The 27,684-nt window shown below is 39.3% G+C and overlaps 1 protein-coding gene across 3 annotated transcripts in view; it reads left to right on the top strand.

Moving 5' to 3' along the window:
• syt14a (synaptotagmin XIVa) overlaps positions 1-23,052 on the top strand; it is a 48,032-nt gene extending 24,980 nt beyond the window's left edge. For 2 of the 3 annotated variants that reach the window (XM_079856071.1, XM_079856070.1), the window contains exons 4-10: positions 5,573-5,797; positions 12,495-12,766; positions 16,926-17,375; positions 19,177-19,366; positions 19,467-19,523; positions 19,951-20,007; positions 22,568-23,052. In XM_079856071.1, coding sequence (XP_079712197.1) covers positions 5,573-5,797; positions 12,495-12,766; positions 16,926-17,375; positions 19,177-19,366; positions 19,467-19,523; positions 19,951-20,007; positions 22,568-22,881 — 1,565 coding nt within the window. In that variant the 3' untranslated portion in view covers positions 22,882-23,052. The remainder of the gene's footprint in view (positions 1-5,572; positions 5,798-12,494; positions 12,767-16,925; positions 17,376-19,176; positions 19,367-19,466; positions 19,524-19,950; positions 20,008-22,567) is intronic. The other variant, XM_079856072.1, reaches the window with a different exon arrangement.
• The last annotated feature ends 4,632 nt before the right edge of the window (positions 23,053-27,684 follow it).

A 27,684-nucleotide genomic window follows, 5' to 3' on the forward strand; every position in this document is an offset into this window, starting at 1 on the left:
AATGTTGGCCCATATTGATAGGATAGCATCTTGCAGTTGATGGAGATTTGTGGGATGCACATCCAGGGCACGAAGCTCCCGTTCCACCACATCCCAAAGATGCTCTATTGGGTTGAGATCTGGTGACTGTGGGGGCCATTTTAGTACAGTGAACTCATTGTCATGTTCAATAAACCAATTTGAAATTATTTGAGCTTTGTGACATGGTGCATTATCCTGCTGGAAGTAGCCATCAGAGGATGGGTACATGGTGGTCATAAAGGGATGGACATGGTCAGAAACAATGCTCAGGTAGGCCGTGGCATTTAAACGATGCCCAATTGGCACTAAGGGGCCTAAAGTGTGCCAAGAAAACATCCCCCACACCATTACACCACCACCACCAGCCTGCACAGTGGTAACAAGGCATGATGGATCCATGTTCTCATTCTGTTTACGCCAAATTCTGACTCTACCATCTGAATGTCTCAACAGAAATCGAGACTCATCAGACCAGGCAACATTTTTCCAGTCTTCAACTGTCCAATTTTGGTGAGCTTGTGCAAATTGTAGCCTCTTTTTCCTATTTGTAGTGGAGATGAGTGGTACCCGGTGGGGTCTTCTGCTTTTGTAGCCCATCCGCCTCAAGGTTGTGCGTGTTGTGGCTTCACAAATGCTTTGCTGCATACCTCGGTTGTAACGAGTGGTTATTTCAGTCAAAGTTGCTCTTCTATCAGCTTGAATCAGTCGGCCCATTCTCCTCTGACCTCTAGCATCAACAAGGCATTTTCGCCCACAGGACTGCCGCATACTTGATGTTTTTCCCTTTTCACACCATTCTTTGTAAACCCTAGAAATGGTTGTGCGTGAAAATCCCAGTAACTGAGCAGATTGTGAAATACTCAGACCGGCCCGTCTGGCACCAACAACCATGCCACGCTCAAAATTGCTTAAATCACCTTTCTTTCCCATTCTGACATTCAGTTTGGAGTTCAGGAGATTGTCTTGACCAGGACCACACCCCTAAATGCATTGAAGCAACTGCCATGTGATTGGTTGATTAGATAATTGCATTAATGAGAAATTGAACAGGTGTTCCTAGGAATCCTTTAGGTGAGTGTATGTGTGTGTGTATATAGTAGCTTAATTGTAATTAGCTATTACTTTTTTGAAATAGCATCTTGACTGAAGTTTACCTACTTTAAATTATGAGTAGCTTGACAAAAGTAGCATTCCCAGCATTGGTGCAATGAATTTGGGTCCTGTGTGAAAACCAGTTGAGAACAATGAGGATAATGTGTGTTATATGTCGCTGTGTACGCAGACCACAAAATACAACTTATATTTAATAGTAAATATTCACTATTAAATTTTGTTTAGGTGTGAATGTTCACTGACTGACTGTGACGGGTTGTAATGTCATCTGTAGTCATTTAGTTTTTTGCTTTGCTGTGTGTCTGATTGGCTGTGCCAGTCAACCTTACACCCTGCCAGAAAGGACCTCCCTTATGGTGTTCTCTGTCTAAAAAAATATGAACAGAACTTATTTGCCCTCTGTCTCAGAGGAACATCTACTTATGTTCTCTGCCAAATTGATCAGACTCCAGTAGAGTAAACATGCTGGACACGTCCATGAAAACTCTGAACCTGGTGTCTGTGGTTCCCTGATCCATCTGCTGCATGCATTACAGCTGCATAAACTACAATCATTATATATAATTACAATTATACATCGTAACATGCGCACATCTGATTGTGTTCAGAGGTAAATTGGTTCATTCCTAGTTCAGTCTGTGTGTGGTTTCTGGTGGATTTTGGAAAAGCATAAATGACTGTCATAATCTCTGATCTCATGATCTCTGACTCACTTCACCTGTGTAGCAGTTGTTTGGCAGAGCATGCTGGGATTTCTTACCTCCTGGGAGACTTTTGTGTACTGTTATTTAGTTGTTTTATGAATCATGATTTTATAAATATGGAAATTATGTGTTATGTAATGATTTGTTTTTCATTTTTCTTTCTTTTTTCAGGTGTGCAGATAATTTTTGTTTACAATATTTTTCGCCATTTGAAATAGTTTTTAACTGTAGATTTAAAGTGGTCTATGATGTAAATATATTTTGTTTATGGAGGATTTTGAAATGACTGTTCCATCGATGATAAATTTAAGACTGGCCTGGAAAATTGGACATTTCAGAGAAATCATAAACTGAGCGATTAAATCAAAACTGCAACATGGCATTTTTTAAGAGCTTCCAGCTAAGTCTCCCCTCCATGTCTGCCATGTTGGAATCGGTGACGGAGAAGGTCGATGACTTGGCTTATGCGCTGAGCGACGTCACGTACACAGTGAGCGGAGAACTCGCCGAGCATGTCAACACCATAATTCACAAAGTCCAGGCCGAAGAGCTGAAGAGGATTCGTAAGAAAGAGGCGGAAGAGAAAGAGGCTGCAGCACGGCAGGCCCAGGAGAGAGATCCTTTTCTGTGTCGGACTGAAATCCAGACCCAGGCTGCATCTGGCCAAGAGAAGGACCCTCAGCCTCAGACTGCAGGCGACGACAATAGTTCAGTGCTGTCTACTGAGACCTCTACAGAAAGTGACCTCTCACAGACTCCTCACACAAATGGATCCTGTGTTAAAGAAAGAACCGGGTCCACTAAATTAAAAACACCTAGAAGCCCAGTGGATGGTGGTGAGAAGAAGAAACCTAGCAATAGGGAGAGACATGCTGGAGGTGAGAGAATGAAGCTGCTAACTTTTCCTTCCACTCTCTGAACCTCATTAGATGACTTTGTCCAAAAAGTCACAATCTTTTCTTTCTTTTAAATCTGCCTGGACTCTTTGGAACTGAACTGATCTATCATGTCTGTCATCTGCTGGGAATGATTTCTGCTCCGGTCAAAATGCTGTTTTGCTTTCCCTCCATTTTATCTCTATGGGAAGACTTGAACTCACTGCGTTTTATGCTCTTCTTCTTCCTGTCACTCTTTTATGTCTCTTTCTGTGTAAAAGTACAGGGGATTTGTTTTTCTTCCTTGGTATAAATGATTAATGCTTGGCCTCTCTGACTGAATATTGCTGTATTACCTGCATGTACCTTCTTTGAGTCCCATGTTACAGTGAGGAAAATAAGTATTTGAACACCCTGCTATTTTGCAAGTTCTCCCACTTGGAAATCATGGAGGGGTCTGAAATTGTCATCGTAGGTGCATGTCCACTGTGAGAGACATAATCTAAAAAAAAATCCAGAAATCACAATATATGATTTTTTAACTATTTATTTGTATGATACAGCTGCAAATAAGTATTTGAACACCTGTCTATCAGCTAGAATTCTGACCCTCAAAGACCTGTTAGTCTGCCTTTAAAATGTCCACCTCCACTCCATTTATTATCCTAAATTAGATGCACCTGTTTGAGGTCGTTAGCTGCATAAAGACACCTGTCCACCCCATACAATCAGTAAGAATCCAACTACTAACATGACCAAGACCAAAGAGCTGTCCAAAGACACTAGAGACAAAATTGTACACCTCCACAAGGCTGGAAAGGGCTACGGGGAAATTGCCAAGCAGCTTGGTGAAAAAAGGTCCACTGTTGGAGCAATCATTAGAAAATGGAAGAAGCTAAACATGACTGTCAATCTCCCTCGGACTGGGGCCCCCTGCAAGATCTCACCTTGTGGGGTCTCAATGATCCTAAGAAAGGTGAGAAATCAGCCCAGAACTACACGGGAGGAGCTGGTCAATGACCTGAAAAGAGCTGGGACCACCGTTTCCAAGGTTACTGTTGGTAATACACTAAGACGTCATGGTTTGAAATCATGCATGGCACGGAAGGTTCCCCTGCTTAAACCAGCACATGTCAAGGCCCATCTCAAGTTTGCCAATGACCATTTGGATGATCCAGAGGAGTCATGGGAGAAAGTCATGTGGTCAGATGAGACCAAAATAGAACTTTTTGGTCATAATTCCACTAAACGTGTTTGGAGGAAGAAGAATGATGAGTACCATCCCAAGAACACCATCCCTACTGTGAAGCATGGGGGTGGTAGCATCATGCTTTGGGGGTGTTTTTCTGTACATGGGACAGGGCGACTGCACTGTATTAAGGAGAGGATGACCGGGGCCATGTATTGCAAGATTTTGGGGAACAACCTCCTTCCCTCAGTTAGAGCATTGAAGATGGGTCGAGGCTGGGTCTTCCAACATGACAATGACCCGAAGCACACAGCCAGGATAACCAAGGAGTGGCTCTGTAAGAAGCATATCAAGGTTCTGGCGTGGCCTAGCCAGTCTCCAGACCTAAACCCAATAGAGAATCTTTGGAGGGAGCTCAAACTCCATGTTTCTCAGCGACAGCCCAGAAACCTGACTGATCTAGAGAAGATCTGTGTGGAGGAGTGGGCCAAAATCCCTCCTGCAGTGTGTGCAAACCTGGTGAAAAACTACAGGAAACGTTTGACCTCTGTAATTGCAAACAAAGGCTACTGTACCAAATATTAACATTGATTTTCTCAGGTGTTCAAATACTTATTTGCAGCTGTATCATACAAATAAATTGTTAAAAAAATCATACATTGTGATTTCTGGATTTTTTTTTTTAGATTATGTCTCTCACAGTGGACATGCACTTACGATGACAATTTCAGACCCCTCCATGATTTCTAAGTGGGAGAACTTGCAAAATAGCAGGGTGTTCAAATACTTATTTTCCTCACTGTATGTGAGAATGTGTTTTTATTTGTTAAACCATATCGCCCTCTAGTGTTTGTGACAAAGGACAAAGGAAGATGTTTATCTGCTTTGTGGTGTTTGTTTGCAGTTATTGAAATGATAAATAGGCCTGGAAATAAACATAATTTATGATACATAAGTTTTCTGTTGATTAGATTTGTATGTTCAATGAAGAATTTGATATATATATATATATATATATATATATATATGGTGTGTGTGTGTGTACAGTGTAGTATGTAGTATATGCAATGTTTCCCCTTTTATTCGGTGATATGCCTGTGCTAAAATGTATAAATAATAGAGATGCACCAATCGACCAGCCAAGAACCGTAATCGGACGATTTTCCGTATGATCGGCCCTATGAATAGCACAATGAAGACTATCCAGTGTTATTTTACATTTGATTACTTTAATTTCTGTGGTATTTCTTACCTGAATATACTGTAAACCCACCTGAAAAACTTAACTCTCTTTATTCTATTGCATTTATTTGTGCTGTTGTTTGAAATTTATTTGTTCTTATTTTATTAGTCTTTTTTTCTTGTTTTTTTTATGAAAATAAGATTTTGCATTGAAGAAAAGTAGATTTTTGTTTGTATATGCCGTCAATTATAGTCCTTTGAAAGAACATCAGAATCGGCAAAAATCTATCACGTTAAAAAAAAAATGGAAATCAGAATCAGCCATGAAAATTGCAATCGGTGCATCTCTAATAAATAGGCTGTTGAGAGAAGTTGGAGAACATTTCACAGTCATGAAACTTTCTCAAAATTATGTTTGCTTTCTTCTTGTGCTTAAAATACAGATACAAATACATTTTCACTTTTCTTCCACTCTTTGTCTCTCTCAGATAAGAGTTACGTGAATGCAGACTACCACTGCTCGTCGTCAGACAGTGATGATGAGGTGATTGGCCAGTACCAGGAGGCCGTGTCTCGATCACAGGGTCTCCGGGGGGGTTCAGCGGGGACTAACTCACACCACCAGAAGGGCTATGGCTGGGACACACGGAAGAAATACTGCCCCCTAGCGGCTGAATATGATGGCTACAGCAGCGAGGCCTCAGCAGATGACGGTAAATTTACATTTCACACAATAAATGGCTTTCTCAAAGCTGTATGGGATTTGTTGTGTCTGTGATAGCTGAACCTCTGCTATTAATACTGATAGGAGGATTGCTAGCGAATAGCTTTCTACAGGTATGATAGACCACTGTGGATAAAATCAAATCAAGTTTGTTGTTACATTAAGGCTGTACATTAATGTTGTTGCTGAAGTCTTTTATGCTCATCAAGGCTGCATTTATTTGATCAAAAATACAGTAAAACAGGTATATTGTTAAATATTAATAAAATTTTTAATACATGTTTTCTTTTTTAATATATATTACAATAAAATTTATTCTTGGGATGGCAAAGTTGAATTTTCTGCTGCCATTACTCCAGTTTACAGTGTCACATGATCCTTCAGAAATCATTATAACACACTGATTGTAGCCTACTATAGCTACTACCTACTCGCTGTTTTATTTTATTTTTCTCTCTATTTGCTCTGTTCCTGTTCCCTTGGTTACTCATTCACGTTCTAGTTTGTTGCTATGGTTATTCACTCATTATTAGATTCTGTTCACCTGTGTTCATCTAGTTCCCTTTGCTTGTTCTCTGTATTTAAGCCCTGAGTTTCTCTAGTTCATTTGTCCGTTATTGTTGATGTGTGTTTGTTTTGTTTATTATTAAAGATTACCTTGGTTTTCCATTCCTGTGGTGCGCGTTGCTGTCCAACACCAACGTGTTACAGAATAAATTAAGCGTAGCGTCAGTTCTGGCAGGTCACGTTAGTCAAGCTCGCATCAGCTGATTCTCAGCTGATCCACGTCTACCAATAGGAATATGACGCCTATCACTGTATACATAAGCTCCTTCAGTATTATCAGCAGTCATCGTGTTTCTCAGGAGCGAATTACCCTCCTCCATCCCCCCTCCTCCATCCCTCCTTTCGTCCAGTCAGTTTGGCATTCTGATTCCCCTTGAATCAGAATAATTTCTCAAATTATGTTGTACTTTAAAATCTTGAGTTAATGATATCTGCAATACATTTATGTTGGTTCAGTTCTGTTTACCCTAAGAGGGGTTATTGCTGCTCTCCCTGCTCTTATCCATGCTAGGCTGCATGGATGCGCAGAGAGTTCTTGCCCAGAACAGAACCATACCGCCAATCCAAACTGTATGCTAATTGTCAATCTTATTTGACGATAGTGGTCCTGACAGAACTGACCCTCTATAAAAGGGTACAAAAAAAAGATGGACTTCCTTTGTCCAGCTGCTATGCCTTGAGCAGGAAGAGCAGTGCCTCAAGGACCACATCCGTGGATTTCTCCATCAGGCGAGCCAAACTAATTTTCCTGATCTCTCCTTGTGCGCCTTCATGTATACCAGCTTAAACGAGTGCAGATAGGCCCGCCTGCCAGGTGTTGGTCCTCGAGAAACTTTCGCAGAGTTCGTGGAGTGAGTGCTGGTAAACTGCAGGTCCCAGTACAGAGCATATGCCAGAACCTACCGTAGACATAGAGCTCGAGCGAGCTGCGATGTACAAGCCAGATCCTGAAAGGAGGACCGAGCCAGCCATCGCCCCGGAGCCCGAGCCTCATGAAACGTCTGACCAGGTGCGTGAGCTGGCTACATCATTTGTCCCTCTGGGGTTGCTTGTGGAAGCTTTGATTTGGAAGAGGATCAATTTCTGTTTCTCCCATCCCCGCTGGTCCCGTCCAGCAGGAAGTCTCCAGAGTTCCCGCCCAACCTCCTATATTTCTTTTTATTATTTTAATTTCTTCTATGTAAAACACTTTGAATTGCCATTGTGTATGAAATGTGCTATATAAATAAACTTGCCTTGCCTTGCCTTGCCTATTTCAAAATCAGCCAGTCCGTCAGCCCCGCTTCGGCTGGTTCACTTCAGCCCCTCGACGACTCCTCTGACACCAATTCACTGTGTGAATTCGCCTTGAGTCCTCAGTTCACCAGCGTCGCCTAGGCAAGTGGATCCCCCGTCTCCACCTTCAGCCACTGATCTTGTCACTCCACCTCGGTCCGTCGACTTGTCGGTTTTGCCTTGGCCTCCTCCCTCCCTCGACTCCACCAGATACCATCGTCCTTGCGGCACCACTGGGCTCCCTCATTCCTCCGGCTCCGCCTTGGTCAGACGTAGCGCTGCCTGCGCCATGCACTTACAAGCCACCTGCTGTGCTCCATCTCTCCACCCGTTCGCTACGTCTGGCGCCTCCAGCTCAGTCCCACCAGCTCCACTTCAATCCTCAGGCACCCTTGCTCCACCTCGGATGCTCATTGCTGTGGCTTTGCTTCAGCCTCCAGGACGATCTGGTTTATCTCTGTCAGCCAAGTCTCCACCATCGCTTCTCGCTCCATCGACTCCGCTGTGAGCTTTCATACTGGCTGCTCTCTGGATCACCGCTTGGCTACTCTTGCTCCTGGCTCCTCCCACCATCATCGCCACCCTGGTTTCTCTCGCCAAAGGGCTTTTCCTGCCCTTCGCCAGCCCCTCGTCCACCCCTAGAGCACACACCCCCCTCAGTTGGACTGTTTAAAGCGTGAGGACACACCTTCCCGGTGTCCATAGAGATAGTTCCTTGTATTTAATCCCCAATTTTCCCTATTCATTTGTTCGTTGTTGTCAATGTGTGTTTGTTTTGTTTATTATTAAAGATTATCTTGATTTTCCATTCCTTTATTGTGCTCGTTTCTCTCCAACACCAACACGTTACACTGATGTGGTGCTCTTATTATTATCAATGTTACAGTTGCATTAACAGTAGTGATGCTTAATATACTTCTGGAAACTATGATAAATAAAAATTCAGGATTCTTTGATGAATAGTAAATTCACAAGAACAAGATAATTTTTTTATAACATTATAAATGTCTCTACTGTCACTTCTGATCAGTTTATTGCATACTTGCTGAATAAAAGTATTATTATCTTTTAAAAAAAGAAATAATATAGCCGCAAGCGACAATCTTCGGGGTCCAAAAATCATTGTTCCATTTGAACGAATAGCAATCCAGTTGAAACGTATTTTATGATGTGATTTTTGTAGCAAAGTCCCTCTTGAATCTCCACTGAAAATTAGGGTTTGATCAAAATATATATGTGGTGTATGTGTGGACTCATATTCAACATGTAAATTTACTGTAGATGCATGGATAGGACAATTGTCAAATGATTGTGAAGATTTGCAGCTCAAAACTCAATCTCAAGAATTTATCTTTTCATGATCGAAGCAAAGTTTTGAGAAGTTTGTACTGTGCACACAAGATCCAGGCATAATAGGCATACTGGGTCATATCAGACAGAATTTTTTTATCTGCTAAACAGTTCAAAAGATCAAAATTATTTTGATAACTTTTTGCTAGCATTGTCTAGCTGACATGTGCAGCGGTTGGTGAAGGTCTGACAAACTGCCTAGGAGTAGTTCAAAAAAGTAGTACAAACACAGTAGGGTTCCAGCAGCTTTGGTGCTTGGACCTCTAAAAATCGTATGGACCCTAAACTTTAATTGTAAGTGGGCAAAGCAAATAGATTGGAACCCAAATTAAACCACCAGATGGCGCTGCTCAACTACAAATCCTCTGCTTAGGGATGTTTGACATCTGAGTGTCCTTTTTTTGAAGAACACTCAGTACAGACACAGTAGAAAAATCTGAATGAAACCTGTTTTCAATAAAAAGGACCGTGGGTTGTTCTTTCTCTGGCAGGAGTGATTCTTACAGAGAGCAAAGGGTTTAAGATCATGAATATATCAGATATCGAGTGAATTAGGACATTTCTAGAAGAAAACATATGGGCATAATAAGCCAGAACACTTTTTTTTTCCCTCCTTGCTTAAGATGAAAGATGAGGGAACAGAATAAGAGAGTTCTTGGCTCTGTTTTGCTCCTCACGTAACAGGAGAAGATTAAATCAAGGGATGATCAATGATCATTAGTGATAGAAATAATTAGGGTTATTTTTTTGTACTTCCAATTGTCTATTCATTTGTCCTCATTCCATTCTGTGCCAAAATCCCTGCTGGAATCATTGCAGATGCTCAGAGCAGGAAGATAATGGATGATGATGAGGAGAAAGAATGAAAATCTGTCAAAGGGAATCGCTTTCAGAAAGAAAAAAGCAAGAAGCTGGTGGATATCGCTCTCTGATTTCACCCTCTGCTTCTGTGAACTACTGCACAGAGAGACAGATAGAGCTGCATGCTTTTCTCTTGAGCTGTTTTCCTGGAGGCAGGAGAGGCTGTAGCCTCAGGCCATCTGTATAATACATGAGGCGCTAACACGCACACACACATTTACATATACACTCACACACTCATGTTGCTTGAATACTCACAAGTACATTAAAAAACCCATACTCTTGTGCACACATACTCACATTCTTACACTCATACATAACAAATGAGCCGAGTGTTTGCTGTTGGAACCAAAGAGGGATATAATACTTTCCTAAAGCATTAGCATTGCCATTCTGAGGAAGGTGCTTGTTCGGTCCATGACCGCCAGAAAATCAAGTTAACCAAGCTGTTAATGTCATGTTACTAATCACTCAGTGATGTCCTCAATACTGAATATTATAGTTATGGCATCTTTACTGACATTCAGATCAAACTGAATCATGAGAGATGTCTGGCATGATAGTTGATCAAAACATCATAGAGATAGAGGGCACACTCTCTCATGCACATAGACAGACATTTTCTCTTGCTCTTGTTCATAGCCTGAGGTTAAAAATGCTGCAGTTTATGATCAAAGACGTCATTCAACATTGAGACATAGAAGACAAACAGACGTGCTCTTCCGTCATTGTAAACAGTGATGTTTCTTCCCTCCATCCTCATTAAAAGTGAACTTAGATTCTAAGTTTTCATCTTCTGTTCCTTACTTTGGTAGCCTGGCAAGCCAGACCTACATCAAGATGTTAGGTCTGGCAACTCACCATAGACGCGCTCAATCCAAGGGGCGGGATAAACGGCTGTCTTTCAAATTCCCTCTGCACGCAATAGGACAGCGCTTCAACCAACCAGAGCGTTTTCCCAACAGCGGAGCTAGTTGATAGATTCAACTTTTGCCATATCTGGCCGGCAAAACGACGAACACATCTTCCTTTTTTTAAGAATGACTTAAGTGCCGTTCTTTGCTCTTTTCTCAAAGAAAAACTTAACTCCAAGTCCTCCAGAGTCGCGGACAAAGCTGATTCGAAAGACTGTTCTCCAGCAGCAGCTCTTCTTTGTTTTCAAGTCGCAGGCAGGTAACCGTCGCAACTCTGTCGTCATATGTTAAGCCCGCCCCACCTACTCTATAAGCGACGTGATTGGCCTGACCCAATTTAGGTTTTTGCAGCTCGAAATTCTATGGAGAGTTGCTAGACTGCCCTGGCTGCAAAATACATTTTGCTGCCGCTAGGGTGCGTCTAGATTTCTAGGCTAATACTTTGGTGCTTTTCCATTTTAGGATTCTGAAATTGAAATGAAATGTTATGATTTAAAAATAAGCAAGGAATATTTCAGATTCTGCGCTCTTTTTTAGGTCACTAATCAAATAAGTAAAAATAATGATGAGTGACAAAGTGTGTTTGTTGATTGGCAACCCTTGCTAGTGTTTGGGAAGAATGAGTTGATTTGAGACACAAGTGTGTTGTAGTGCATTTTGAATGTGAAATTAACTGCTGTGCCAAGTTGAAAGTTGGTAAGGAGATTGAGAAGTATTGAGAAATGTGTCCTAGCAATTGTACAAAACTGTCATTGAAACGTATTACATTAAATGAGAAATAACACAAAATATCACTGCAAACTAAAATGTATGAATTGAGGGAGAGTTTCAAAAAAGTGTTTAACTAACTTGAAAATTCACAGCATCAGCCATGTCTGGTGTCTCTTCCCAATAGTCAGAACCACTTATTATCCCAGCCACACTCCAAGAGAGAGAGGGAGAGAGAGCGTGCGTGCGTGCGTGTGTGTGTGAGAGAGAGAGAGAGTGAGTGAGTGAGAATACACTATATTTATGAGATAGCTAAATCTTCCTGTCCTAGCCAGTAGCATGTTACTATGGCAACAGCCACTTGGTTCATTCTCTTTACAGAGCAGTTTATATTGTAGAGTACATGCAGGTAAATCACAGCACGCTTTGCCATTTATTTCAATTTCAGATTCTCATAAAGCCACTAGCAGCATCAGTATATCCTCAAATTTCCTTGATTTTCTACATTTAAAATGAGAAATGCCAATTTGTTTAATTGATCACATTCAGTGATTTGTATCTCTTGAAGGACAACTGAATCATTTATGAAGATGCAGGTTTAATGAATATGTCTACACTGTGTGTAAAACCAAGTTTTGACCGTTTCTTGAGTTGAGCTAAGTGGTTTCAAAGAACCACTCTTTTCTTAGACTTTACCAGAGACCTTTGAATACCATATAGCATGCTGTATCATAAATTACAAGCCTAGGTCGTGATGTGCTGCTAAAGACACAAAGGCTTCAGTTTCATTCTCATGTAGGAGTGACACATGAATTAGAGTTTCTGAGATCATTCTGCCGTTGAGCATAAATCTAAACTTAATATAATGTCATATTGTCACTCCAACTGATGCACTTTCTAAGCCACTTAAGATGATATTTGCCATTTCATGTCCTGCACTTTAACTTTTTGATGTTGAACATTGAGCTAAATTACACCTAAATGCATCTCTTTCACTTTGCCCTACATCAGTAAACTGTATCCAGCGGATGAGGCGGACTCCGCCATTGGACGAGCTGCAGCCTCCACCCTATCAGGATGAGGATGGGTCACCACGTATGTCGTGCACACCCTCTGACCTGGGCGATGCCAAATGTGACCTTTCCCATGGGAGCGAGAGCCCTAGACACAGCTATGGGAAATGTCCAAGCGAGGTCAGTGAAGCACAGGACACAGAGAGTTTCCTTAACAAGGGCTATGAAGAAGATGTACCCAGCGACAGCACAGCTGTACTCAGCCCAGAGGTGAGTGTTTGAGCAAAGAAGTACTTACCAAAATACTTACCTACAATAACACTGGTCTACAGCCAAAATGATTATGAAATAAATGTAGTTATCAACTAATTTCTGATCAACTAATTAAACTAATTAAAGTCACTGAGAACGAAAATGATGCTTAAAATTGTTGATTGGCTCTAGTTTTCAAGATATGCTATTAGGTCATTATATACAACCCTTGATTTGAATGGCGGAGGATATGTGAAAGAAAAGGGATCTCAATTTAAACCCGAAATGATTAAAATACATCTTTGACTGGATTTATGAATAAATCTATGAATGGGTTTAGACAGTACTTGCTTTTTAGGCAAAACAATGAATGATGCAATCTGAAGCTGGTATTGCATCATTTATGATATTATTGTATCATGTTATTCCTAGAAGGCATGGATGATGCAATCTCTTAACCAAGCTTACATCCATCTGCTGAACAAATTGCCCTATATCAGCTCTAGAAATCATACAGGGGTGCGTTTCCCGTACAACGACGTAAGGCTGGTCACACACTTGAAGATTTTAAGCCAGATTTTGGGCCTGATTTGCAACCCCCAACGATCTGGGGCACGTGGCCCGATTCCAGGCTTCTTGCAACGGAGTTTCTGTCCAAAAAGTCCTTAATTGTGTGGTGTCATTACGATTATTTTACTGCTCCAGATCGCGTCAAACATGTTTTTGATATTTGACTCTTCATCGGGCTGCCTCTGATGTGATGCGTGCAACAGCCAATGAGAGCGAGCAAGCTTCGCCAACCGGATGTTGCCTGCATGGGCGTCAGTTTGGTTTGAAATGTGCTGGGGACAGAGACGCATTCGGAAGTGCATTTTCAGAAGTGCTGGGTACAATGACGCATTCATTTTTTTTCTCTCTTTCGCGCAGGTTATGTTTTGAAAGACGATGTCCTGTAGCTCAGGCACGGCCCCACTTTTCAACAGGCCCACCCAAAACGTAAAAAAAAAAAAAAAAAAATTTTTTTTTACTATATTCTAATTTTGTCAATAATTATAAAAAGAATCGCAAATAACCTCATTATTTGTGCTAAAATAGTGTTTAGTTTTAAAAACCATTTTTAAAAAGCTGGTTGTATTTTGATGTTTCTGCGCAAGTTCAGCAGACAGTGAGGTTGGGCTTTGTTCCGATCAGAGCTCGTGAGTGGAGAACGCATTTCTGAATATTCCGCTCCGCTCGTTCATTCCGCAGGGTCGCTCGCTCAAGATGTTCGAAAATATGTGGAATAAGGGCTGCTTCTGACTAAAAGTTTTTTTCCTAGTCGAGTAGTAGGCTAGTTGTTCATTTAAGTCATTCGTGGACAAATCGCCCCTTTATATTAATTTAATTACTTATATAGCCTACAGGATAATGAGCTTACGTAATATAGCCGCACTCAAGCGCACGACCGCACGCATAAAGCTTGCCACAAAGAACCGGTAAAAGTAATGATTATGAATGCGTCTAAATACGCTGTGAATGTGAATGTGCATTATACGCTGAGTTTCGGTTCATTTATGAGACGAACTCCAGTTCACTCGCCGGCGCCTCCATGTCGTGATTCTGCTATATTTATTAAATCCAGATATTCTTATTTATTAAATCCAGATAATTGGTTCATGAAACATTGATTAAAATTAAGATATAATTAATACAAAACGAAATTCACTTTAAAGAAAGGCAGCTGTTCTGTTTGAGGTCTCTGTGAAAGTTTTAAAGCAGTCTTTTAGTGCCGCTTTCAGAGCGCTCACGTCCGTAACCGAGAACTGACACGTTGTTTTTTCCCTCATAAATGCGAACACGGAAAATAAAATAAAATGAATATTATAATGTTTTTTTGTTGGGTCAGACAATGATTAGGCTACCACATTTCTCTCTCATATCTCCTTTTTGCCTTTTGTTTCATAATAAATTTGATTTATATAACCCTTTTGTTGATTTTTAAAGTCTTACATAAACAGGACAGATGACAGGTACTATCTAAACAATATACATAAACGTAAAATATTATAACTTAAATATCTTGAAAACAGTAGCCAATCAGTTAATTGTCATATTTAAATACAGCACATCAAAATGCATAATAAAAGGCACATTTTATATCTGAAGCAGACGAGAAAATTGTAGACCAGTGTAATCTGGCTATTTCAAAAATACAAATAGTTTAAAAAGACATGTTGCTTCCTTGCTTATTCATTCAAAAACTGTTTTCCAGCAGAAAGCTCATTTTAATTGGTCTTTTTTAAAGTTGTTTTTATGGCATTGCTGTCATGTGTGATTTGCTGAAGTACTTTCATGATTTCATTACCTTAACATCACATTTATTCAAACAGATGCATGCACAAACGCCTTCATAATTCATTATGTATGTGCTGTAGACACCTACGTAATCATTTATATATTTACAGCAGTGTGATGCAGCAGGACTCATTGTACAGTACTGAGCCACAGTTTTAGTCTAACTTTTGTTATATGAATTATAGCAATAAAAATCTTGTCTCAGCCATCAATCATTGAAAATATCTTCTATCAGAAAATATGTCATAACTGTCTGTTTTATGGATTTAAATCTGTCATATACAGTTGTGGTCAGAATTATTGGCATCCCTGGTAAATATGATCAAAGATGGCTGTAAAAATCTGCATTGTTTATCCTTTTGATTTTTCATGTAATAAAATTTCTAAAACCTAACCTTTCATTGAAGTAAAAGAATTGGAAGTGGGGGGAAATCACATTATGAAATAAATGCTTTTCTCCAAAACACGTTGGCCATAATTATTGGCACCTTTTTATTAAATACTTATTGCAACCTCCTTTTGCCAAGATAACAGCTTTGAATTTTCTCCTATCATGCCGGATGAGTTTGCAGAACACCTGACAAGAGATCAGAGACCATTCCTCCATACAGAATCTCTCCAGATCCTTCAGATTCCCAGATCCATGTTTGTGCTTCTTCTCTTCAGTTCAGCCCACTCATTTTCTGTAGGGTTCAGGTCAGGGGACTGGGATGGTCATGGCAGAAGCTTCATTTTGTGCTCAGTGACACATTTTTGTGTTGATATTTACGTTTTTTGTTTTTTTTTATCTGTTGGTATTTGGTAGAATCCATGATGTTATGTATCTGAACAAGATGTCCAGGACCCCTAGCTAAAAATAGGCCCACAACATTAAAGATGCAGCATATTTAGCCTTGACTTTTTATCCCTGCTTGCACCAAACCCATCTGTTTTTTTTTGTTGTTTTTTTTTCATATGAACATAGAATCTGGTCCCTTTTGAAGTTCCAGTCGTTTCTGACAACTGAATATGCTGGAGTTTGTTTTTGGATGAGTGAGAAGGAATTTCTTTGAAAACCTTCCAAACAACATTTGGTGATGTTTTTTGGCTTTCTGACTCCAAGGCTCAACAAGTCTCTGCACTTCTCCATCTTTCATCTTTGGAGAGTCTTTGGCCACCCAAACTTTCACACACACAGTTGATTGAACAGTTGATTGAAACTTCTTTATTATTGCCATTTGTGGAAATGATGGAAATGGATATGTTCAACGCTTTAGCTATTTTCTTACAACCTCTTTCTGTTTTGTGAAGCTTAATCTTTTGCTGCAAATTAGAACTATATTCTTTGGTTTTACTCATTGTGATGGATGATTAAGGGAATTTGGCATTTGTGTTTCCTCAAATTCATACTCCTGTGAAACAAGTCATAGCTTGACAATTTCATGTTCCTAGTCACCCTGGTGTGCTAAAAATGTAACTATAATGGGAATATACTTCAGAGATATTTTACTCATAAAAAATTCTAGGGTGCCAATAATTGTGGCCAACGTGTTTTGGAGAAAAACATTTATTTCATAAAGTGATTTTCCCCCCACTTTCAATTCTTTAACTTTAATGAAAGGTTCGATTTTTGCAAATTTTTGAATGAAAGATCAAAAGGATAAACAATATTTTTACAGCCATCTTTGATCATATTTACCAGGGGTGCCAATAATTCTGACCACAATTGTATAAGCTCATATGAATGTAAATACACTGTGCACATTTACCAAATAGATCAATCTGCCGTTCACCACATCAAGCCTCAGATGGTAATTGTTCCTCCCTCTAAATATCTCGGTTTTTCTATCATTCATCTCTTTAGGATCTGTCAGCACGTGGATCAGCGGCTCAGCTTCCAAAAGGTTATGACCCTGAGCCTCTCGCTCAATATGGAACTCTCGACGTCATCTTCGACCATGATTCGTCTGACCAGCGTCTGTCCGTCACGATAACAGCACTGACGGACATTCCTTCTCTCAAACGCACGGGTAACATCTCCTGGCAGGTGCATCTAGTGCTGCTGCCCACCAAAAAACAAAGGGCAAAAACCATCATCCAGCGTGGCCCCTGCCCCGTCTTTACAGAGACATTTCACTTCAGCCATATTGAGTCGGAGATGATCGGGAACTATGCCGTCCGGTTCCGCTTGTACAGCGTCCGCAGGATGAAGAAGGAGAAGGCTCTCGGAGAGAAGGTGTTCTACCTCACCAAACTCAACCTGCAGGGCAAGATGTCAGTCCCCATCATACTGGACCCCTGCTGCAACATACCTGTGAGTGTGATAAAGCGTTATGTACAAATTCTAATTTAATAAAAAAAAATATTTATCATAATGTGTAAAAATGTATGTATATATATATATATATATATATATATACTACCATTCAAAATTGGCAAGATCTTAATTTTGTCAGTAAGGTTTTTTTTTTTTTTTTTTTTTTTTATGAATACATTGATAATATTAAGAAATGTTTCTTGAGCATCAAATCATAGAATGATTTTTGAAGGCACTGAAGACTGGAGCAATGATGCTGAAATTTTAGCTTTGCATCACAGGAACAAATTTTATTTGAAAAGATATTAAAATAGAAAACAATTATTTTTCACATTAATGTTTTACTGTATTTTTGATCAAATAAATGCAGCCTTGATTAGCATAAACGGCTTCTTATATATATATATATATATATATATATATATATATATATATATATATATAGATATATATATATATAGATAGATAGATAGATAGATAGATAGATAGATAGATAGATAGATACACTCACCTAAAGGATTATTAGGAACACCTGTTCAATTTCTCATTAATGCAATTATATAATCAACCAATCACATGGCAGTTGCTTCAATGCATTTAGGGGTGTGGTCCTGGTCAAGACAATCTCCTGAACTCCAAACTGAATGTCAGAATGGGAAAGAAAGGTGATTTAAGCAATTTTGAGCGTGGCATGGTTGTTGGTGCCAGACGGGCCGGTCTGAGTATTTCACAATCTGCTCAGTTACTGGGATTTTCACGCACAACCATTTCTAGGGTTTACAAAGAATGGTGTGAAAATGGAAAAACATTCAGTATGCGGCAGTCCTGTGGGCGAAAATGCCTTGTTGATGCTAGAGGTCAGAGGAGAATAGGCCGACTGATTCAACCTGATAGAAGAGCAACTTTGACTGAAATAACCACTCGTTACAACCGAGGTATGCAGCAAAGCATTTGTGAAGCCACAACACGCACAACCTTGAGGCGGATGGGCTACAACAGCAGAAGACCCCACCGGGTACCACTCATCTCCACTACAAATAGGAAAAAGAGGCTACAATTTGCACGGGCTCACCAAAATTGGACAGTTGAAGACTGGAAAAATGTTGCCTGGTCTGATGAGTCTCGATTTCTGTTGAGACATTCAGATGGTAGAGTCAGAATTTGGCGTAAACAGAATGAGAACATGGATCCATCATGCCTTGTTACCACTGTGCAGGCTGGTGGTGGTGGTGTAATGGTGTGGGGGATGTTTTCTTGGCACACTTTAGGCCCCTTAGTGCCAATTGGGCATAATTTAAATGCCACGGCCTACCTGAGCATTGTTTCTGACCATGTCCATCCCTTTATGACCACCATGTACCCATCCTCTGATGGCTACTTCCAGCAGGATAATGCACCATGTCACAAAGCTCGAATCATTTCAAATTGGTTTCTTGAACATGACAATGAGTTCACTGTACTAAAATGGCCCCCACAGTCACCAGATCTCAACCCAATAGAGCATCTTTGGGATGTGGTGGAACGGGAGCTTCGTGCCCTGGATGTGCATCCTACAAATCTCCATCAACTGCAAGATGCTATCCTATCAATATGGGCCAACATTTCTAAAGAATGCTTTCAGCACCTTGTTGAATCAATGCCACGTAGAATTAAGGCAGTTCTGAAGGCGCAAGGGGGTCAAACACAGTATTAGTATGGTGTTCCTAATAATCCTTTAGGTGAGTGTATACTGTATATATATATATTCTGTAAAAACTTTGTAAATGTTAGGCCTAAACTAAAATGATTTGTGTCCCAGGGCAGTGACTCTCAGGCAAGCGTGTCAGACGTGTCGTGCAGTGAGACGGCCTCGTCGTTCCCGTCTGCCGGTCAGGGGGCGGCTCCAGAGATCCTGCTGGGGCTTGTGTACAATGCCACTACAGGACGACTCTCTGTGGAGGTCATCAAAGGAAGCCACTTTAAAAACCTGGCGGCAAATAAACCTCCCAGTGAGTCCAAGAGCTGCTCAACATGATTGCTTTAGATAGCCGTTCCAGAGTACTTCACCAACAAATTTGTCTTTGTATTTCCTGTATCATATTATATAAGGATTGCAGGATCAAAACGTGTCACCTCTCACCTTTGACCCCAAAGGTGCCCGTAACCGTATGTTCCCTCTTTCTTTCTCGCTCTGTAATTTTCTGTCATATCACCCTTCTGATAAACGCTGCCCTAAATGACCTCCTAACTTTCCCAAAGCTTCCATCACACTTCAGTCAAAGAGTGCAATATAAGAGCTTTATGCCTTCAAAAAGCACTCATAACTCCATGTCATTAAACGATATTCAGCCCATAGATTCAGACAGCGTTATGAAATGGTGATGAAGGCTGCATGTCTCTCTTATGCATTGACCCTTAACCTGAAGTGATGCTGTGTGTGCTTTATGAACACGTTACATCTGACCTAATGTCATTGAACCTTCAAACCTTTTTACCTGCTCTTTTCCTCCTGCTGTTGTTGATATTCTCTCTCTTTCTCCCTGATGACTGCCGACCCCCTCTGCTCTCGCTGTCACTCCTCTCCCGTTGTCAGACGGTTTGTTCTGTTGTCTAAAGCACTTGATAGGTGGGCAGGTGTACATAATCCGAGGTGAGTTTTCTGTGGCTACCTTTATCAGCATCGGACGTTGTTCATCCATCTTTCTTTTGTCACGCTTCCTCGTTTCATCATCGATCCTTGGTGTTAGACTGGCGAATACTTCTACATGGATGCTGAAGGTTTGATCTGTGGAAAATTTGAGTGCAAATTAATGTAAAATTCTATACAGAAGGAAGATTTAGAAAACATGTCAAGCATGTTATCCATTTAGTCTTCATCCATGGAGAAGGTTCAAATGTTTTTTGTTTTTTTTTAGACCATGTTATGTTGGATGGTACAGTATGTTATTATTTTCTCTGTCCTCTGTAGTGATGTTTGCATGCGTCCCCTAACCTTGTGTCTTTTTTTTAATGTCTGGATTTTTTAAACCACATTTTCTAGATCATTTGCTTGAATCATTTGAATCATCGTTCCCGTCATGTGACTGGTAGTTCTAGTCCAAGATGCCAGAGAGATATAGAGGTCTTTGTAGGCATGTAGCCATGTGAGTGGTTCTTCTATGTTTGCAGACAGTGGGAAATTTTAGGGCTTTTACTGTTAATTAAATATGTTAAAACACTTTTTTATTTTGATCTAGATCTGTTTGTGATCTCTATATCATGCTTCATTAAAATAAATAATTATCTTATACAAAACTGTAAATTAGTCTGTAATAATATGTTTATACACGTATATACATAATATATAAAATAATATCAGCTTTTAAATTTTGGGAAGAGAGTGCTTCACAAGGACATCTTCATATACTTAATTTTGGGATCAAAAATTGCAAAAACTGCTGTACGCCACAATAACTTTGTCTCATTTACAGGACTGATACATGCTAACAGATATGTGTAATCCTAGTGTTTTCCATAACTTTATCAGTGCAGATGACTAGTATTTTACGTACTGTCAACTACCGAAGGTTGATTTCTGTGGCAGGAAGTGTTTAGACTCCTGAATAACTGCATCACAGAGGCTAATCAGCCCTCTTGAACCGCTATTGAACTCTTTCACATTCAGCTTGAGGAGCTGCACTGATTTCCTCAGTGCCAGGTATGAGTCTACATTCCCATCTCTGAAATCAGCGCTTCTTTAGCACGGCTCTTCTATTAGTTGGAAAAATAGAGGAGAGTGAATTTTTTTTTGAAAACGCAGCAAGATGACTCCACAGGAAGCCTGCACTGACACAAAGACACAGAGAATACTAACGTCTGTTGTATTTTAGTGTATTCAGGCAGGGCAGCAGAAAGCACGCTCAGAGGAGTTCAACTGCGCACTGAATTCAATCCTGTGAAAGGCCCCGTGCTGCAGCAGAGTCTGCTTTGAGTGCATCTGTAGAGTCGCAGTTCAAAAGGACAAAAGACAGAGGAGTGATGCGGGACTCAATTATTAATCAGTGAGCATTGATTCGTGCCGTGCGTTAATGAAAAAGAGAAACTGAATGGCTCGTTTTCAACCAATATATTTCATCCTGTATTAATGAATGGAATAATCAATTGCTTTTCAGATAAATTGAGAGATTGAAGCATTGCCAGGCAGGAACCGTAGCATTGAAAACCTCCACGCTGGCAGAAGAACCGCACCACAACAATATCTTGTTACTAAATTTAACGTCTCAACTTCCGAACCTACAATTATTGAAATAGTATTATGTTTTTGTAAATAATTTTTCCCCGGCTGAAAACTGTGATTATTGTGTTTTTTTTTTTATTTATTATTGTTTTATTGTACTTTTATTTTTTTTATTTTGAATGCAAAAATGTGTATTTTTGTCTTGTTTTCCAGTAAAACTGTCTAAACCATCTTAAAACAAGACATATTTATTTTATAAAACTAGATTTCTTTATTTTATGCCACTTTTTTAAAAGCCTCCTGTAGTCAATTATTTTATCCCTTAAAACTCATCTTTGATCACCAGAATCATATTTAAGCGTTTTTTCCTTTAAAAAAAAAATTATGCCTTAAATTACCTTGAATGTAACTCTACACCCTTGCCTCATTTGGTATACGCTGTTTTATGAATATGCAAATTAGCCCCGCCTCCACTCACTCACACCAGCTCAGAGATCCACTCGTTGAGGATCACTTTGACGTGATTGGTAACAATGTAGTTTGTAATGTCAGAAACACTAGCGATTTCAAACCGCGTTTCTGAGACTGTCTTTAGTTCACTGCAGTTTCAAGAAGAAAATACTCTGCAATGATGTTGACTTCTGAATTTACACATGGTTTTGTTTTAAAGCATATTAAAAACACCACATAGACATATAAACAATATTAAAACCTTGATTTTCATTGGATTTTAAGAAATAAATCTAACAAACATTGTGTGAGATTTAACCTTAAAAATAAATTTCCCACTGGGGTAAAAACTGGTAAACTTAATTCAAGATATACTTTTTACATATTTTTACTGGAAATCAAAATACTGGTTAAGATTTTTTTTTCTTCTCAAAGTACTCTTTTGGATTGGTTTGGATGGACTGATTTGACAGTAAAAGTTTTAGGACTACTGATCATAGAATGAAAGTTTCTCTGACTGACATCCTGTTTCATCCTGTTTCAGACACTTATGTAAAGCTGACTCTACTGAACTCAATGGGTCAGGAGATGTCCAAGTGCAAGACATCGATTTGCCGCGGCCAGCCCAACCCCACCTACAAGGAGACCTTTGTGTTCCAAGTAGCTCTGTTCCAGCTCTCTGATGTCACGCTCATCCTGTCGGTCTACAACAAGCGCAGCATGAAACGGAAGGAGATGATTGGCTGGATCTCTCTGGGGCTGAACAGCTCTGGGGAGGAGGAGCTAACACACTGGACTCAGATGAAGGAATCGAAGGGACAACAGGTGTGTCGATGGCATAGTCTATTGGAGTCCTAGAATGTCAGTATGTGACGGCAACGATATGTGTAATGGGGTGGGGGGACCAAGAGCAGGTCAGGTCCTCGAACGGTCCCAAACCGACAGAGCTGGCCCCCGCTGCAGTGCATTATGAGAAACGCAAGCAGTTCTGGGGATGTAATCTGCTTTCCTTCCCAATGCATTGCAGGAAATGGGTTAGATGTTAGATGCCACACCGTTAATGGAGGAAACACTAATGAGACAGAGTTTTATGTTTATTTGGATATTTATTTGGATATTTTCTGACTTGACTTGATGTTTCTATTTTTGTTCTACTTAAGATAGTTGTAATGTTTCTAAAGGGGTTATAGGCACAGTAAGAGAGAAATAATAAATTAATATATGTGTGAGTGTGAGATCCAGGCATGAAAGATCTGCAAAGATGAGGCGAGTTAAAATGTCTTCGCTCAGATGATAAACTGGCATTCTGAGATTACATTGCATTGACTTTAAAGCAGGAATGTCCGGTTGACTACTGTATATGCCAATTTGAATGGATACTCTGACAGATGTGCACTATCTACATGAATGGCTGGCTTTCCTTGACATGTGATCAGATTGTCTAGATCTCATTCTAATACATGATGTGGTTCATTCCACTTTGAAATCTACTATCAGAGTGCCAATCCAGACTTCACTGCATACAGCCTGTCATCCGGCTGTCATTTATATGTCAGCTATTTTATTCCACTCATTCTAAATTTAATACCTTGCAATCAGAAACGCGCCACAAAATAGAATAGATAATAGAAAAATATTCTTTTCATTCTCAATATGACATTAACAGCCAATAAGTAGCCTATAGAACTTTTCATGTATTAACTAGGCCTATACATTTCTAGAAACACCTTATAAAATCGATTTAATATAATACATATTTAATATGATAATACCTTAATAATATGAGATATAAAATATATTAAATTATTTGTTAACTTGTAAAGTCATGATATGGAACACATTATTATACACTATTTATTTGATAAAACCTTGTAAAATTGAAGCATTTATTAATTTATTTCAGTTTACCAGCAAATAGGTAAGCTAAGTGAACCGCTTTCATATTTAAACTATATATTATAGAAGAAAGCCCTTACAATAAAATAATATAATGCAAATTCATATTTGGTCATGTTGACCAAAATGCTTTCACCACTGTAAAGAACTGTTCACACCAAGAATATCTAAAAAGATAAGTATAATAATAATTATAGTTACAGATACAGACGACATGTTCTGTTCATTGTAAACGATATTCAGCCCATAGATTCAGACAGCGTTATGAAATGGTGATGAAGGCTGCATGACGTCTCTCGTATGCATTGACCCTTAACCTGAAGTGATGCTGTGTGCTTTATGAACATGTTCATGTGGTTATGTCGCTTGCCGCTTAAATTCTCAAGCGTGTTAAAGTTGGGTGGACTCTGATTGGCTGTCAATGTTTTTATCATTCTTCAGCTAGGGAAAAAATCGGATTCCAACAATATCGTCCCTCTGTGTTGTTATCGTCCACACTGTGTTGACTCGTTGAATGAGAACAGTAATTCAAACATTATAGTCATAGTTATGGTCCTTGGTGTGAACAGGCTTTAAGTCCTGTGTAATACAGTAAACTCTTTGTTGACTTAGCTGACTTTGGCTGGTACCAAATCAGTGTCTTAGACACGCCAATGTTTGAGTTTTGACAAATGGGATTTAAAAAATGAAGAACAATGTGCAAAATGCATCATCAGCTCTTACTCTGACTTTAGAGCCATGAGACATTACGAAACCATTTTTGAGTAGTTGCTAATGTGGTGAAATGAAGAGTGTATTACATTAAGTTAACGCCATACTTTAACAACAGCCCGTTCCCTCTTATCTTTTGTATTGAATTTGTGTGATCTTACGATCCTGAATGTTGAATTTTAGTACCTGAGAGACTCAGCAATCAGTACTGCAACACTAGAGATACAGACTGCCAGTGTTCTGGCTCAATGTCCTGTAGAGGACCAGTATGAAACTGAGGATGTTTAAAGTACATGATGATGAGGATGCTTCTCAGCGCTTTTGCTCTGTCTTTTCAAGTGTCCTGATCTCTGTGCGGTCAACCTGTGAAATCTGTCTTGAACTAGTTTCTTTCCTTTCTTGAGCGATGGTCAAACTCACTCAGTGATTGTTACGTACTGTAAACAGCACATAGATTTTGCTGATCTATTTTTGTATCTATATATTTGAGAAAATAGACTCACTTTCTTGGTAAATGTATGAAGCTCTGTGAGCAGTATGGAGTTGTAGACTTTGTTCTACTTTCACAGTTCAGTTGATATTTGGTACTATTTGGTTAAAGGAACTGTTTTATTAGTGAATGTGTAGAGGGTGAAGAGGGTGTAGTTTGTGTGATGTTGCATACTGTTATATGTATTCTTAGCTCTGTTGATGTCGTCATTTCAGGTGATGATGTATGAACCTGTTTACTCTCCTCAAAAAAAAAAAGAGAGAAGAAAAAGGTTAGCAATGGCAAGTAGCTCAACTCTGAGCTGGTATGTTTTGTAAGACCTGAATTAAGCACATGTTTAGGGCACATAATGGAGTCATGAAACACATCTTGTGAAAGAGTCAGACTGTAACGGTCTTCAGAGAGTCACAACTGGACAATATCTTCCACAAAACGCACAGCTGGGCTGATCTTTCTCTCTCACGCTGGGAGATGTTCTCAGTTTCTTCTTGGCAAACTGAATAGATAGTCCCAAAATCTTATTTTACCATTCTGTCAACCATTAAGCCTGAGAAAATGCCACAGCTGTCAAAATTGCGATGACATAATACAGCACAATGTTGAGATGTAGGATGTTAAATGCGTTATGACTAGAAAACAGCTGTGTCACAAACTGACATAAAGAGGCTATTATGTCTCAATTGTGACAGTTTTATGAGTGGCTTGGAACACTGTTGCCTCCAAATTATTTTCCCACTATACAGTAAATGAGAATCTGACTGTACCCGCAGTCCCTTCGGCTCAACCCTGCCAGTAGCTTCAGACCTGTCCATCTTTAAAGGGACAGTTCCCATCAAAATGAACATTTTGTTGCCGTTTATGCACTCTCATGTTGTTCTAACCTTGTATTATTCCATGAAACACAAATTGAGATGTTAGGCAGAATGTCCAAGATGCACTTTTCCACACAACAAACATGCTTTCAAGGTCCTGATTTCTTCTATGTCAGAATATAACTTTTTTGCTATTTTCCAAGTGTTTCCAAGAACAATTAAATGTTTTTGATGGAGGTCTCTTATGCTCACCAAGGCTCTAAGTATTTGATCAAAAATAGAGTAAAAACAGTAATATTGTTAAATAATACAGTTTAAAATACTTTTCTATTTTAATACATTTTAAAATGTAATTTATTCATGTGACCGTAAAGCTGAATTTTCAGCATCATTACTCCACTCATCAGTGTCACGTGATCCTTCAGAAATTATGCTGATTTGGTGCAGACGGAACAAGTAAAATGATTATCAAAATTGTAGAATCATTTTTCTACAAGTTTTTGTAGAAACTGTGATTAAAAAAAATGAGGGTTTCTGTGATGAACAAAAATTTACTTGAAATAGATGTTGTTGTATCAATGTACTTTAAAATGATTTGTTGTAACTTTTGATCAATTGAATGTATCCTTGCTGAGTAAAAGCATTAATTTCTTCAAACAAACAAACAAAAAGCGTACTGACCCCAAACTTTTACAATAGTGTTTGTCTTTAAAATATAGAATCTAGAACATTTTTATGTCCATTTATCATGGCAGTCATCACGGGCAGAGTGTCCAAGCTGTTATCTTGTATAAAATATAATATTTAACTGAAATGCAAAAAAAGAAATATGGGGTCTGAACAACATGAGGGTGAGTATACGACAGGAACTGGAAAATGCTATAATTCTAGAATTTTCAAACCTAGCCTGAACAGACACTGGAATGCAAAGCAAACGCTCTGCTGTGTCTTTACAGCTTGACAGATGAAACGGCATTTTCTCTTATAATGTTTAATGTGTGTGAATGAGTCCTACCAGTGCCTGATGAAAGCTCACAGCTGTCACAGCTCCTCTCCCATAAGGCTTTTCCACAGCTCTGCAGAAGTCTGTAAGTGAGAAGACAACTACAGACCAGTGATGGACATTTTAGGAACCCATCTTATTCTAACTCAGTGACAGAGGTTCTGATCAATTTACAGAACTTATAAACACCAGCATAAAAAAAAAATGTTTTAGGATTTATTGCACATGAAGCACACTCTCCCTGTGCTCTCTCTGTGTCCCAACATGATTCAGGTGTAACATGCCACTGACACCTTCAACTTTCACAAGGTGTGTTCCAACTAAAACCAGTTTTAAATAGTCTATACATGTTCTGAACATTGTGTATGTGTTTCAGATTCTTTTTATTTTGCTTTTTCACTTTATTCTCAAAATGCTTTAAATGAATTGCCTATATACCCACCGATTCAGTCGGTGCCTTACTTTTCTCTGGAGAATGTTTTTATGATGTTTTTGAAACATTGCAGCATTCCTATACAGCAATGTTGTGTCACCTTGTGTATTCATACTTCTGTACAACCGCTGTAGTTTTGATTTGTAAATGAAATCTTACATGATACATTAAAAAGATACATTTGTATGTGATTCTGTTTTGAAAATAATTATCTGCTAATAGTCTCTGTCTGGTTTATCAAGGAATGTGTGATTGTCTCAAGTATAGGATTTCATTTTAGGTTTGAATTTAGTTTTTTTCAAAAAATAAAGTTTTT

This window comes from Squalius cephalus, assembly GCF_949319135.1.
Source record: "Squalius cephalus genome assembly, chromosome: 21".
NCBI lineage: Eukaryota > Metazoa > Chordata > Actinopteri > Cypriniformes > Leuciscidae > Squalius > Squalius cephalus.